This window comes from Clupea harengus, chromosome 14 (assembly GCF_900700415.2).
Source record: "Clupea harengus chromosome 14, Ch_v2.0.2, whole genome shotgun sequence".
Lineage (NCBI taxonomy): Eukaryota > Metazoa > Chordata > Actinopteri > Clupeiformes > Clupeidae > Clupea > Clupea harengus.
Window position 1 is genome coordinate 13,901,410 of NC_045165.1, and position 16,085 is coordinate 13,917,494.

At 45.4% G+C, this 16,085-nt stretch overlaps 1 protein-coding gene across 1 annotated transcript in view; it reads right to left on the reverse strand.

The window, feature by feature from the left end:
• map3k9 (mitogen-activated protein kinase kinase kinase 9) overlaps positions 1–13,689 on the reverse strand; it is a 21,351-nt gene extending 7,662 nt beyond the window's left edge. Inside the window, exons 1-6 of the mRNA XM_042709812.1 lie at positions 13,266–13,689; positions 10,186–10,599; positions 7,188–7,368; positions 1,969–2,117; positions 758–933; positions 1–100 (exon numbers count right to left, since the gene is read on the reverse strand). The exon at positions 1–100 is cut by the window's left edge and continues 141 nt beyond it. Of these exons, the coding sequence (XP_042565746.1) occupies positions 1–100; positions 758–933; positions 1,969–2,117; positions 7,188–7,368; positions 10,186–10,599; positions 13,266–13,689 (1,444 nt within the window). The remainder of the gene's footprint in view (positions 101–757; positions 934–1,968; positions 2,118–7,187; positions 7,369–10,185; positions 10,600–13,265) is intronic.
• Between the last annotated feature and the right edge of the window lie 2,396 nt (positions 13,690–16,085).

The window sequence follows — 16,085 nt, forward strand, 5'->3', positions numbered from 1 at the left end:
CACGCTCGGCCAGCTCCTGCTCGCGCCTCCTGAGCGCCTCCTCCTGGCACTTCTGCTGCAGCGCAGCCCGGCTCAGCTCCTCCTCCCATGAGCGCAGCTCCTGCATCGGGTGGATGAGACGAAGGCGCACAGTATTATGGGAAATGTCGTGTGTTATGGAATATGCCGTAGTGAACCATAGTAGGTGTAGAGGTTCAGTGTGGGATGGATTTCAGTATGGGAGATGGAGGTGCACACTTCTTGGGTCGTGTGTGTTTGTGTACTTGCTTCTGATTCTACCTACAAACTGGCTGATAACTCTCCTACAGGTTTCCATTTAAATATTCTAGAGTGCCTAAACAAGAACCTGGGCCCATAGTAGAGTTTAGACATCTGGCTGTTCTTCCCTCACCTTGCCACACGCCTGTCTCTCTCTGTGTATGGGGCTTCTTCCCTCACCTTGCCACACGCCTGTCTCTCTCTGTTTATGGGGCTTGTTTATGCAGGTGTTCTTGTGCTGGAAGCTGTGAGTGCATGTGTCTGCATGTGTTTGTAACTTTTAGGCAGTCTCTCAAAGTGAGGTCTTTACTAAGTGATAGAGGTTTGAGGCTGAGTTTGAATGTTTATGTTTGTGTATTTAAGTGTGTTTTTATGTGTCCAAAGGCGTGTTGTGTATGTATGTGTGCATATATGTCATTTCAGATGTGTGTGTGTGTGTGTGTGTGTGTGTGTGTGTGTGTGTGTGTGTGTGTGTGTGTGTGTGAGTATGCACAGTCACCTTCTCTTTGGCTCTGAGCTGATCGAACATCTCCTGGATCTCCAGCTTCCAGTCGTCCTGCAGCGAGTGGAAGGAGTCGACCGGCATCTCGAAGAAGCCAGACTCCCCGATGGCCGTCAGCTGGTCCAGGATGGTGGTGAAGGTGGGCCGTAAGTGGGGGTCAGGGTTCCAGCAGTCTGGAGGTGGAGAGGACAAGAAGACAGGATTAGATAGAGAATAATGGGGGGAATAACAGGGAGGCATAGAGTGTGTGAGAGACATAGACAGCAGTAAAGATAAAGGATAGAATTAGTACAAATAATGATAGAGATAAAGACAGGGACGGGTAAGAGGAAGAATTGAAAGGAGAGCAGAAGAATGGAGAAGAGGATAGAACAGACAGAACAGAAGAAATAAAAAGACAGATAGAAAGGAGAGGAAAGCCTATGCTAGCATTTATATATATATCTGTATATTATTGCCACCACCGACATGTTTTTCAGTTCCTACTCTCCTTACCCCCGTAACAGTTACCCTATGAGCACACAGTATACCCACTAAGCTGTTTTTGTATGTATCTTGTATATATCATATGATGTTTGTACATCTACCAAACCCATGCTGTGTACATGTACCACTTGTTGTTTCCCTTCCCCTTCTGCCACACAACCTCCTCTTCCTATCTCCTCCCGGCCGACCTCAAGCAGATGGGTCCCCCCTTATGTGTTGTGGTTCTGCTTAAGGTTCCTTCCTGATTAACAGGACGTTTTTCATTGCCCCTGTTGCCATTGTGCTTGCTCTAAGGGGGTCCAGGCACTGGGCTCTGTAAAGCGCCTTGAGACAATTTTATTGTTTTGGCGCTGTATAAATAAAATTGAATTGAAAGAAAGGAGAGAGAAATAAAAATCAGAAAGGCGACTAGAAGAGAGAGGTGAGGTCAAGACCAGAGAGGGATGTTCAGGAGAATGATGGGGATAGGAAGGTAAGAGGATGTGATAAAAGAAAAGCTAGAAGGAGACACAGAAAAAAAAAAGCACAACAGAATAAATAGCACATGGCTGAGATGAGAAAAGAAGAGAAGAGAAAAGGGGGTTGGGAGGAGGGGGCAAGACAACATGCAGTAGAGCAGAGAGGTAGCATGGATACACCCATCACAGATATACCACTAAGATGACCTGATGATGGCCTGAGTGTGTGATTGTGCACAGGGAACAGCAAGGCGCCAGTCTTACCCTCTAAGAGGCGGGCGAAGGGCTCGGGGCAGGTGGAAGGGATGGGCAGAGCCAGCTTGTTCATGGCCACTCCATACGCCACGGCCAGACCGTCAATGCCTCGGAACGGCACCTCGCCTGTCAACAGTTCCCATAGCAACACGCCATAACTAACAAGAGAGAGAGGGAGAGAAATTAAAAAAATTATGAATTGATAGATCAGGATAAAAACTGGAAATGATAAGCAACACGCAGCACTCCATGGCAGTTGAGGTGCACAAAAAGAGAGGAAGGAAAAGTAAGAGTGACCTTTCATTCTGTAATTTCAATGGATCACTGATGAAGTATACTACAATTAGAAAATCAATAACATCTATCATAATGCACTACAATTCCCACAGTGCATTGCATCGACCACATGCATTGTGGTCGATCTCAAAAATATAACTCCTTTCTTGCATATTGTTCTACAGTCATTTTACTCCAGCATAAACACTCAGCGTAGATACAAAAATTATTTTAAAAAACTCAGAACATCCATCATTTCTGGATGAGCGCCCATCACCACGGTTACCAACACTGGGTCACATCCTGGCTTGTCCGTCCTCTATGACAAGATCGGGCCTGGGGCGGGAAACCCCCACTGTTAAGACAATGATCTGCAAGGCTGCTAGAAAATCCTAATGGGTCAGTGAGCCTGCATGGTGGATTCAGTGTGTCTGAGCATACATTCACAACTGCGTGTATCAGAGAGAGAGAGAGAGAGGGGTTGTGTGTGTGTGTGTGTGTGTATGTATGCACCACCCTTAAAGGACAACTGCAATGCTCAATGGGCTTAATTAGCCACTGAGCTGTAAAAGTGGTCTAAATAAGTGTGTGACCCAGTCCAGCTGACTGACAATGAATGGCAGTGTGTGAGACTAGCAGTATATGTTTGTGTGTGTGTGTGTGTGTTTGTTCAAGTACCTAGCACCATATTTTGGGCCCTGTACACAGTAGACCTCTACTTTGAGAAGCCTTTAAGGGGTCCTCATTTCCCACTTTGACTACCCTTTATGTGTCTCTGTGTGCATGTGTGTGTTTTCATGTAAGTATCTTGCCTCTGTTGAAAAGTATGTCTTAGAATAACATTCCAATCTCTGATAGACTCAGGTTTTCCCATAATGTGAATTCACTCACACATTGCTGTAACCACAATATTTACTTAATGTTGACATCTGGCATAACAATTGAACACTTAACAGTTCTGCTACAACACCCAGAACAATACGTCCTAACAGACCATCACTTAATAATGTTTAATATGCCATTAGGTTATGTGCTACCAGTCCTCTACTATAGTCGTTGCTTATCTGACAAGACTACAGCAGACTTCACGATAAAAATTCTATCTGCGCTTGCTCCAGTTCTGACCTCAGGTGCAGTAGAAGGCTCCTCCACGAACCAAACCCATGTACTAACAGACAGTGTCATAAATGTACTACATTTAACACTAGATTCCATTGCACCACTTAAAAAGAAGATAAGAAAACAGAAAAGGCCTGCCCAATGGTATACTGCTCAGACTCAAGCACTTAAACAAATGACATGAAGACCTAAAAGAAAATAGTGCACCTCTAGACTAGAAGCATTCTGCCTAGCATGGAAAGACAGCCTTATAACATATAAAAAGGCAATATTTGATTCAAAATCAGCCTATTATTCCACACTAATTGGCAAAAATAAAACTGACTAAGAGCCACAATGCCAAAAAACGTGAAATAGTAATGACTTCATGAAATTTTTCAACAAAATGATGACATTAAGAGACAACATTCTCTCCTCTTCCAATTCATTAGAAGCCCCCTTAACATGTATTGAGACGACATCAGATACAAACTGGAGTTTTCCCAGAATCCTTCACACCTATTGACATCCCAGAAATGACCTCCCTGTTATCCTCATCAAAACCCTCAACATGCCTATTAGACCCTGTCCCTACAAATCTGCTTAAGAACACCACGCCACTAACTGATGAGACTTTCTTTAGAATAATAAATAACTCTCTGATGTCAGGATATGTTCCACAATCATTCAAGATAGCCATCATAAAAGCATTTCTTAAAGATACTTGAATAACAGCATCGAGGCAACTTATGTTATTTTCTACACAGAAACAACATCAAATAAGTCTTTCAGTCAGGCTTCAGAGCCCACCACAGCACTGAGATAGCCCTAGTCAAAGTTGTTAATGACCTACTTATTGCATCTGATAATGGATGTGTTTCGATACTAGTCCCTCTAGATCTTACCACTGCTTTCAATAGTATAGACCGTCATATTGTAAGCTGGTGGTTTAAAGTTTTGTTGTGGGATGTTTAACGGGCCAGGACCCCGATCCATATTCCACTTTGTGTTAGACGAGGCGGCGCACCTCTGTCTTATTTGTTAAGGGGGGAATGAATATATGGGGCTTTTCTTTGTTGATTGAGAGAGAGGGACAGAGAGAATGGCTGCTGAGTTCTGAGCCAAGGGCCGCTGGATGTGGCGGATATTTTCATGCTGCTGACGTGTCTGGAGAAGTTCAGAAGTAAGTGCCATTGTGGCATAATGCAGATCAAGACTTGGGCTACTTACCCTTCGATTGACTGACTGACCCCCCGTCCGACAGCAGTGGCAAGGAAGCCAGCAGCAGCTTTATGGGATTTTGTGTATTATTGTCCTGAGCTTCTTTCTTTTGTTCTGGGGAAGTGTGTTTGGCCTGTAAGGCTCTGAGGTATGTTACTGCTTCCCCAGCGTTGGCAGTATGAATGTGGGCATGAATGTGTGAGGCCAAGAGTAAGCGCTTCTTTCTTGTGCTGAAAAGTCTCATTGCCTTTGTTGTCATGGAGCAATAGGAGGGTGGTATATCTACCGGTAGCCTTAATATGAAGTGTCAATTACAGTGTTGTGTGGATACAATTAAGATTATCTACTTGCGTATTTCATATTAGTCAATATGCTTTCAATATGCTATCACTTGAGACTTGAGTACCATGTAGGCACCATGCACTTGCCTGGCTTAGATTTGACCTCTCCTTGTCCATAATTAATCATCTAGTCATACAAAGATACATTTGGATACCTGCTCTTCTCTTTGTACATGCTACCTTTAGGCTAGGTAATAAGGAAGCATGGCATCAATGTTCATTCCTATGCTAATGATACTAAACTATACCTGTCCGTGAAGCCAGATTAAATAATACCACTAGCTAAGCTTGATGCCTGCCCTAAAGATGTTAAAGTCTGGATGACAAACAACTTCTTGCTTCTGAACATGGATAAAACAGAGGTTATGGTCGTAGGCCCCAAAACATTTGAGAGGCACACTATCTAGCCACCAACTTGCACTTGATGGCCTCACAGACATCATACCCAAGTGTTAAGGATCGCACACCTACAAGAGCTAAAAAATATCAACACATTTCTCCTGTATATGCTTTTCTTCACTGGCTCCCTGTCAAAAGTAGATTCGACTTCAAAACTCTTTCTAACATACGAAGCTCTGAGCAGCCTAGCTCTAGAGTACCTTAGGGATTTACCAGTCCTGTTCAGCCCATCAAGAACTCTTCGATCTCCAAATCCAAGCCTTCTCACAGAGCCTATTGCTATTGAGCCCCACTCCTTTGAAATAATCTTCCTTCCTCTACCTGAGAAGCAGGCACCCTCTCTATTTTTAAGTCTAAACTTAAAACTTTCCTCTTTATTGCTCCCCATGGTTAAGAATGGTGTGCTGAAGTCCAGCACTCATTGCACAGCCTCTGGTGGAAAGAGCTCTCTGCCTCTCTGTGACTGGGCTGACAGTCGTAGTTGGGGTAGTCAGCTCCATACCATCCTTGTGGTGGTGCTGGATCAGTATGCACCATCCCTTAGTTATGCTGCTATAGGCCAAGGCTCTGCCATCTCTCTGATGTCTGGCTACTGTCTCGTGTTGTTTTTAAAATTGTGTACCAACATGTCTCTCTTCTCTGTCTCTAATGGCTGTGACCATAAGGCCAACGCTCCACCATAATAATTACATTTACGTTATCAAAAAATAAGATCATCTTTTAGAATACGCAACTCCATGTTCTTAGTATGTCTTCTATCTGCCCTCTCAGTTTGCTGTCCCTTACTTCCTGTTGCCCATCTCACCTAACAATCGCATCATGTTCTACTGCTTCTCATTGCCCACAATGCATCACACACATATTCAGATTGACAGCCTAACTACCCATCTCTCTGCTATTCATTATCATCGAAATCATCCGCTCATCCTTTTAATAGGCACCCTATGAGTACATTACGACCCTCTATAAGTTGTATGATCGTTATAACTGCATACTGGCTCTGTCTATTTGTATCCACTATCAATCTTGTATGAATCATGTATATACTGTACCATCTTGTATGAATCATGTAATCTTGTATTTATATATATGCCGCATGCATGCTAATCATGATGCGTGTATGTATTTTTCTTTTTTTCTCCTCTCCTCTCTTCCCCTCCTCTCCTCTCCTCTCTTCCCCTCCTCTCCTCTCCTCTCTTCCCCTCCTTTCCTCTCCTCTCTTCCCCTCCTCTCCTCTCCTCTCTTCCCCTCCTCTCCTCTCTTCTCCTCCTCTCCTCTCTTCTCTCTACCCCGGTGGCTCCAAGCAGATGGCTCCCCCATTATGAGCTTCGTTCTGCTCAAGGTTTCTCCTCACCACTATCGCCTTAGTGCTTGTTCTAGGGGGCTCTGTAAAGCACTTTGAGACCATTCAAATTCAATTGTTATTGATTCAACGATATACAAATCATTCATTCAATTGAGTTCCAGTGGCACAATCGGTTAGCGTGCGGTACTTGACAGTGCAAGTGCATCTACCCCACCCAGAAGACACGTCTACCCCACCCAGAAGACACGTCTATCCCACAATGCAGACACATCTACCCCACCCAAAATGCACTGGACTTCAGCAGAGCTAAATGTAGAAATATAATTGAATTCAGCTAAGCAGTTCACCATATGGTTGTTAATCGGTTAGTTCTTTGTGTAACAAACCCTACAACACATCCCTTCATGGTATGAAAAACCAGACCAAAGCTAAAATCAAAACGCCGCCTATCATTCTCTTTAAGCCTCAACCACATGATTTTAGACACGACTGCTTCCTATTGAACTCTGACCCCCAGACCATGCGACTGACATCCAGGACTCTTCCTGCTTCCCCTTTGTTTGTTTCTGCCGTATCCCCACGCCCACCTCCAGATGTCGCTGCCCTTGGAGAAGGTGGAGGAGCGGATGACCTCGGGGGCCATCCAGGCGTAGGTGCCCGCCGCACTCATCTTGGTGGTGCGGTGCCACTCGCGTGCCAGGCCGAAGTCGGTGATCTTCAGCGTCTTGTTGGTCAGGTCCTCGTTCTCTACCCTCTCCAGGATCAGGACTGGATTAGGGATGGGGTGTAGGGAGTGGTTGGATGGGGTGGGAGGTGGTTGGGTTGGAGGAAATCATTGTTTATAGCGGGGGGTGGGGGGGGGGGCAGAGGGGTATTGTATTTTGTGATGGGATGAGGTTTGTAGTGGGTAGGGAGAGGGATTGTTTATGTGTGTGGGTTTGTAGTGGTTTTGGATATTGATATTTGATTGTGGTTATTGATCGTGTTGAGATTTGAAGTTTGGAGAAGTCATGGGTATTGATTGTAACAGTGGTGAAAAAGTGATGTCAGAGGGCAAAAAGCATACACAAAGGAACAAACGATGGATTGGTGAGAGGAGAAGAGGGGAAAAGAGAAGGAGACGAGCAAAGACATGAGTCAGGAAGAACAGATAGACACATAGAAAAAAGACATGTTGGTTTGTTAGTGCCCAAATGAATTTTCCCTACAGGGCCACAATGTGGTTCTGTCAACTGCTGAGAAGACAGTCTGCACATCTGTGAGAGGTCTTATGACTGGATGGTAACACACACACACACACACACACACACACACACACACACACACACACACACACACACACACACACACACACACACACACACACACACACACACACACACACATACCAAAGCTGCCCTATAAAGTCAGCACTGTAATTACACTAGCCACTGGCTCAGACTAAATCCTACTACAGGGCCAGCAGAGGAGTGGAGAAAGTGAGGGAATACAGAAGGAATGGGCAGAAAGAGAGAAAGATAAAAAAGAGAGAATTGACAGCGGAAGAGAGAAACAGAAATTCTGGGACTATAAAAGTAGTTAGTTAGTACATTTATGTGCTAATTTTGCCTGGTAAATTGGTAAAAATGCAGGAATATGGCAACAACCCTACAGATCAAGTTCTCAATGTCCACCTCTCTGTGCTGTCATTATAAGTAGAGTGTACATGACTGAGAGAGAGAGAGAGTGAAAGAGAAAGAGACGTAGAGAGTGTGTGTATGTGTGTGTGTGTGTTTTGGCATTACATGTATGGTATTTGGGTCTTTGTATAAGTGTATAAGTGAGTGTGCACTGTGTCAATGTGAATAGTGTGTCTGTGTCTGTAGTTGTATGTTTCTGTATGTATGTGTGTGTGTGTGTATGACTATGTGTGTGTGTGTGTGTGTGTGTGTGTGTGTGTGTGTGTTTTCCCATCTCCCCCACTGAGCTGGTGATGGCTGCCAGAGAGAGTGGCTTATCACCCAGTTAGCCAATCACATGTGAGGTCCAGGGCTAATCACATCTGACACACCAATAAGATGCAGGTGGCCAATGCCAGCAGCCAATAGGAAAAGTGAGGGACAAATCCCCTGGTAATAGGCTTGGGGTTTATGGAAACAGCAGGGCGAACCTACCGCAAAAGACTGGATTACCCCCGAGGACACATACACACTCACATACAACCATCTATATCTCTATAACACACAACTCAAACATGCCCCAAAATGATAGGGACACACACACACCCACACACAAAGACACACAGACACACATAACGTATGTACTTACACACACAACCATTCCCCTAAAGCTAAGTATACACACATGCATGCACTCACACACCCACACAAAACTATGCCCAAAAAGCTAGACAAACACTTACTCTCACTCTCATGCACACACTCACACACGCGGCACACACACATAGACGCACACACCCACACACAGCTAAGGTCACTGCAACTCTCTTCAGACAAGTGTTTCAGTGTTTAGAGTCAGTATTTAGTCCTGCATTCCCAGATTCATCTACAATACAAACACAAAACCCTTAGAAGAAAGTGGGAGACTTGCCTGACAATCTGACAATTTAGCCACACACCTTTGCACCTGTACCTTAAAATAAACAAGACCAAAGCTTCTCTGATGTGCCTTTTGAAAGCAACATGAAGACAACTACAGAGGGAGCAGATTCATTAAAATATGAGGCACAGCCATCAAACTGCTGATTCTGGTGAATGAGACCCCTGTCTTGGGTCAAAGTTCATGTTTATGGGTTACTAGCATTCTTGAAAAGCAAAAACACAGGGTTCTCAAAGACAGGAGGGCCTTTCATCACTTCACACATCCAAGGCAAACAAACAAGATGAAAAACACAGACACTGAGTGAGTGACAGCTGTATGGCGTGTGTGCGTGCGTGCACACACACACACACACACACACACACACACACACACACACACACACACACACACACACACACACACACACACAAACTAACATAAATCCACCCATCCTACATCAAGGTAAACTCTTCTGTGCTGGACTAGGTTGCACACATTTCAAAAACATACACACACTATGCTACCTTCAACCTGCACACAAACACACCTGTGTTTACACCAGCACTGCAGTAAGAAAACCAAACCTTGTAAGTACAGCAACGTACCCCACTCCCACACACACACACACACACGATTATAGGCACAGGCATGCAGACATTCACACACACGCTCTTTCTCTCTCACACATACATACACACACACACACACACACACACACACAGCATCTTAACTGACTATTGCTGGGCCTGAGGTTGTAGTGTACAATAGGCACCACCCTTACACAGGCATGCACACGCACACACACACACACACACACACACACACACACACACACACACACAGACACACAGACACACACTCTTTGTTCACTTACTGTTGCTGGGCCTGAGGTTGTAGTGTACAATAGGCACCACCCTTACACAGGCATGCACACACACACACGCACACACACACACGCACACACACACACACCCACACACCCACACACACTCTTTGTCCACTTACTGTTGCTGGACTTGAGGTCTCTGTGTATGATGGGCACCAGGGCCTGACAGTGCAGGTAGAGCATGGCGCGGGCCACCTGCACGGCCCAGTCCACCAGCGTGTGCGGCGGGATGCGCTTCCCGGCCAGGGCGCGGTTGAGCGGCCCACCGCGGGCGAACTCCATCACCAGGCACAGGTTGGGCTCCGTCAGGCAGACGCCAAGCAGCGACATGATGTTGGTGTGGCGCAGCATGGCGAAGAGCTTGGCCTCCTGCCGCACGCTCTCCAGCGTCTGCGCCGCGTCCTCGTCCGGGTCGCGGCGCGCCGCCTTCACCGCCACCTCCATGCCGCGCCACAGCGCCCGGTAGACCTTGCCGAAACCGCCCACCCCGATGATCTCCTCCAGGGTGAGCTCGGAGAACTCGACCTCCAGCACTGGGAGGGAGAGGGAGAGGGAGAGAAAAAGAGAGAAAGAGAGAGGGAGAGCGAGAGAGAGTGAGAGAAAAAAGGATCACAGAGAAATCACAGAGAGAGCAAAAGAAAAATGAGAAGAAGAGGGAAGATGGAAGAAGAAAAAAGGGATAGAGAAGGAAAATAAATGAAAGAGGATATAAGGAGCAAGAGGGAGAAAAAGCACATTAAACTCAACCACAAACAAACCATGTGCAAACCCCATAACACTGTTGAATCAAAAATGGTCAGATAGCCAACCGTTTCCGATCTCCCTCAGCAGAGATTATAAGATAAGAACAGAGAGGCTGGTATATCAGTAGGAGGAAAACCCTTCATCCCATAACAAAACAAATATTGCTAATTGTACCCTTAGTTAAACTTGATGACTATTGAGTAGCTTAATGAGTTATAATCGTATCTACTGAACTGGGACAGACAAAGGTGAAGGCGCTATTTAGGCCGAGAAAGTCTGACCTGAGTTACCTCAACTAGAAAGCGCTTTGGTACAACTGCTGTTGTTTTTAAATGTGCTATACAAACAAGTCTGTCTGTCTGTCTGCTACCATCGGTCCATCTCCACCTATCTATCTATCTATCTTGTCTCCTTTTCTCCCGTGCTTTCTCGCCTTGTCTCTTTCTGTTCATGATGATTCCCTGTCTATGATTTGGCCTCCAGATCTCTAACTATGACAGTCAATCATCATGTCTGCTGCTATCTTTCTCCTCTCTCTCTCTGTCCATCTCATACTCCTTCTCAGCCTTCTTCTATATTTCTCCTCTCTCTCTCTGTCCATCTCATACTCCTTCTCAGCCTTCTTCTATCTTTCTCCTCTCTCTCTCTGTCCATCTCATACTCCTTCTCAGCCTTCTTCTATCTTTCTCCTCTCTCTCTGTCTATCTCATACTTCCTCTCAGCCTTCTTTCCTGGGTTTGATCTTCATCTCATTCCTCTCTTTCTCGCCCCTTACCCTGTCCAGTTCATCTCTCTGGACTGTCTTTTTGTCTGTTGGCCTCGACCTCTGATAATGTCAGCCTCTTTGCCTCTGTCTTCTTCTTGCTCAATTTCTTTCTCTCCCTCTCAGTCTCTGTTTCTCAGTCTCATTCTCTCATTCTCTCGTTCTCTTTGTCTCCCTCTTCTCGCTCTCTGGCTTTCTCCCTTTTGTCAGATTAACTGTGTCACTCTACCTCCTCGTCTGTCTGTGTCTGTCTCCCTCTGGCTTTGCACATCCAGTGGTTGGGTGTGTGTGTGTGTGTGTGTGTGTGGGAGGAGAGGTCGAAGTCGCGCTCCCTTCTCCCAATCTGCCCTGCAGTCTGCCTGTCATAAATATTTCATCCTGAGGGCCCAGCATGAAACTAGGCCATTCACAGGCAGGAGGAACACAGCAGAGAGACGAAAACACAAACACACACACGACAATATACACCACGGGACAATATGGCTGACAGACTGCAGTGTCTACATCTGGCACACATAAACACACACTACCACGGAAACACACAGATATATACTCTCATACATACATACACACACACACACAGACACACATGCACACACACAAACACAAGCAAGCCTGCAGACACACATACATTTGCATGCACATATAGATACATACAGTCACACACACTTTGAAGATCAGGGTTTTAAAACAGCAGGTGAAAACTGTGTATATGGGAGCATGCAAACACAGCACACAGGAGATTCACCTCTCCAGAACAGGACCAGAAAAAACTTGCTGTCTTTGCAACAATGTCTGCTCCACGGCCTTGCCTACACTGTATAACGTACATATTTCAGCATAATTACGATTCTAAAAGGGACCTAATCATCTGAAGATATAATGACAAGAATAGTTCAATATATATAATATGGCCTGAAAACTTGATTCCCTAAATGAAAAGAGAGTCTCCATTTTGAAGCGTAACACTATGGAGCTGTGGTACATCGTGTTCTGAAGAGGAAACTGTACCAGGTAAAAAAAAGTACTTTCGGATTCAAAGCGCTCTGCGAGAACAAGGACAGAAGTAGTAACCGATGAGCACTTTGTTGAAAGTGGCGGTATCAGTTGTGCAACGTTGTCTACTTGTATATTGTTGTGATGAGGTGAGGACTGAACATGGCTACACGTTGACATTCCATCACGCACCCGATATCAATACCTGACAGGTCACAACAACAGTGTTACAACCAACACGTCCGTATCCGACATGACAAAGATCCGTCGTGCGTGGTGGTCGGCAGCCTCTGCTTTCCCCACTCGCTTTCCAAAGCACATCGATCTTTTGTGTGTATCGATGACTGATTAGGGCCCGTGCATGGTGCCGCGAGATAGGTTTGTGCTGAGCCACGCGATCAGGGCTGTCGAGCAGAGCCAAGTCAAGAAGGATGCGGAATGTGTCGGTACAAGGCGGGGTGGATGCTGATGCATGCGTCAGGCCTGCTCACAGAACTGGCGTTTACAAAACACACAGCCTATGAGAAAGATTTAGAATACTGAAAAATATGCAGCACGTAAATGAAGGCCCCGTTGGATAAGTAGCTTTATAGGGGTACACAGCGGCACACAGTGTTATACAAAGAACCAGATTTTATACGCCACATTTCACTGCGATACTTAGTTCTGCAGGTCAGTAGCTGTGAGTATGCTTACCGTGAAGTGGTGGCACGGGGCACTGTGTGTAATCCTCGGAGGTCGCGTCCCGGAGTTTCTCTGAGATGCCATTGCTGGTGCTCACATAATTACAGGGGAAAACACCGACACGGTCCTCAATCATGCCCGTCCACCAGCCCTCATCTCCGGAGACGAGCGAGTCTTTCGACAGGACCTCTACCAGGTCTCCTTTCCGCAGGCTGAGCTCATCCTCTGCGCCCGCATCGTAGTCGAAGACAGCCGTCCAGAGGCCGGCCAGAGGGGGACCGGGTCTGGCTGGTGCTGCTGCAGTACCATTTTCAGGGACTGAGATGACCGCCGGCCAGCCGGCAGTCTCCGCGACGGGATTGAGCGTGTGAGCAGCGCACCCTTTGGGACTCCGGCTGGGCTCAAAGGACGATCCGAAGGCATCCATAGACGCCATCCATAAGGGCGACCTGGTTCATCCGGAAGAGGCGCGACCAGCCTACACCTGCCGCGGGATGCACTGGCGAGCAGCACGCCAGCGATACAAAGCCGTGGCTGCCACGGTGGGGGAGTAAATAGCTGCTAATCCTGCAGCGAGACCGTTAAAAACACCTCATTGTGTCGTCGCCTGCATCTCTGTTCCCCGCTGTGTAGAAATTTTAAAGGAGAGACCTTTTCCTGAGTATTATTTTTAAATAAAACTGAATTTGCAGCTATACCTGCCTAGGATGTTGCCCTGTTTCTTTCCATCGTTACAATCCCCTGCGCGCGTCCCCGCCCAGTTCACGCAGTGGAGTGGCTGGTACACTAAACGGCCATCAATTTGCGCTCTGTGATTCGCACGTTCCTACATCAATCAAGAACCATCGCCTACCTAGCATACGCCACCACTGATCCACCCTATATGTGACTATGCAAAACTGTGAGCGCGCGTTAGTGTAAACTGCAAGCCAATATGAGTGTGTGATTGTGTGTGTGTGTGTTGCTTTGCAAGACCCCGATGACAACACTAAAGAAAGGTCGTGCTGTAGGAGAGTGGCCTACATTCAAATCAGTGCAATTTTTAATTCAAATTTTCCGCTCCACTAAGAAGGACTAAGGATATGGAAATCCAAAGGGCAAGAGGACGACTCATCGCATATACTGTAATCTGTCAATCTAGTCAATTGATAGATTACCCCTGTCAGTCCTGTCACGAGTGTCTCATAAACCACCGTAGCTGCAGTTAGTAGTTCCCATGTCACTAGACCTCTTCATAATTTGAATAATACATACCTTCTTCCAAATGTCTGTAGTCAGAGTTCTATATTGGTGACAGATTAAGTCATTTTTTATATTCCACAAAATACATCACACAAAACTACATTTTCAAATGACTTCCTTTATTTTTTTGTTGACAAAAGGAAACAAAATCAAAAACTGAAATAAATAGATAAATAGATTGACATAAATAAAATCGAAATTAAGGTTAGATATCATGCATAAATCCCTGAAAAAAAAAAATGAGATACGTTTTTTTGTCTTCTTGTGAAGCGTAGAAAACGAACAACAAAGTAAACAAATCTACCAGTCCAACTGTTTGAGAAGTGAAGGAGTTTGGGTTGCGTTAAGTGAAAATGGTGGCCCAAATGCAGCCAACTGAACCTCGAGCAGCTCGGTAAGACTTGACGTGATTTAAAAAGATACAAAGGGTGTCTCGCCCAAAAACATACAGTGGCCACGGCTACAGACATAAGAGGCTTCTGATGAAAACACAAGTGAGTGAAGACAACACAACTTACACACACACACACACACACACACACACACCTTCAAACACCTTCCCAAACAATGATGCATTTGAAAGTCTCCATTTCAAATTAACTCCTGTTGTGAAGGTGACTGCGGACAGATATCAAGTTTTTTTTGTTGGTGAAAACTGGGCCACAAGAGGGGCATTTGTCAGAGCATCCCGATACTCAAGCTGTGTGTTTGTGTGTGTGCGTGTGTGTGTGTGTGTGTGTGTGTGTGTGTGTGTATGATTTGAATTTTGTATTACATTTATACTGATGATTTATACTATGAATGGAGAGGGATCACCTTCTCTGTCCCTTAACAGAAGTTGGGATGTAGGCCCGGCGTGTAAACCAAGCATTCATGTCACTTGGCCAACCGTGATGACACACTCACACCTCAAGAAGAGAAAATCAAATTACTGATCAAACTCGTTAAGACTGATTTACTGCCGTGCACAGAGAGAGAGGATGTCATAATTGGATGCGGACATATGAGAAATACACTCCCAAATCTCATCCAAGGCCCATTTTATTCAGCGGGGTTTGGTTGGTAGACTCTGCATTGGCCATTTTGTCCACCAAACTTGAAGAGGAACACTCTCACCTACAGTTAAACATTTGGAAAAGCTGGCTACATGGCTAAAATAAACTATGTGAATAACTATAGATATGTGCACAGCTTGGCACTAGGTGTCATGTTGAAGAAGTTGATGTTGATGAACCGCTGCTTGCTGTATGATGCTGCTCATTTGTCATTTGTGGGCACTCACACACACACACACACACACACACACACACACACACACACACACACACACACACACACACACGCAAAGGCTCATCTTTGCTGCTGAAGTTTCACATTGTTTTTCTTTCATATTGTGAATATTATGTAATAACTACACCGGGACAATATTTCTTTTTTTGGTTGGATGTGTGAGTCAGCATAGTTCTCTATTTCTTCCAACAAAGTCACTTTGTGCAGCCAACTTGTATGAAAAAAAAAGACTTTGCGAATAACTCAGAAAGTGTTCTCTTTCCATCGAATGGAAACAAAATGCAGTCTGAAGCCTCTTCC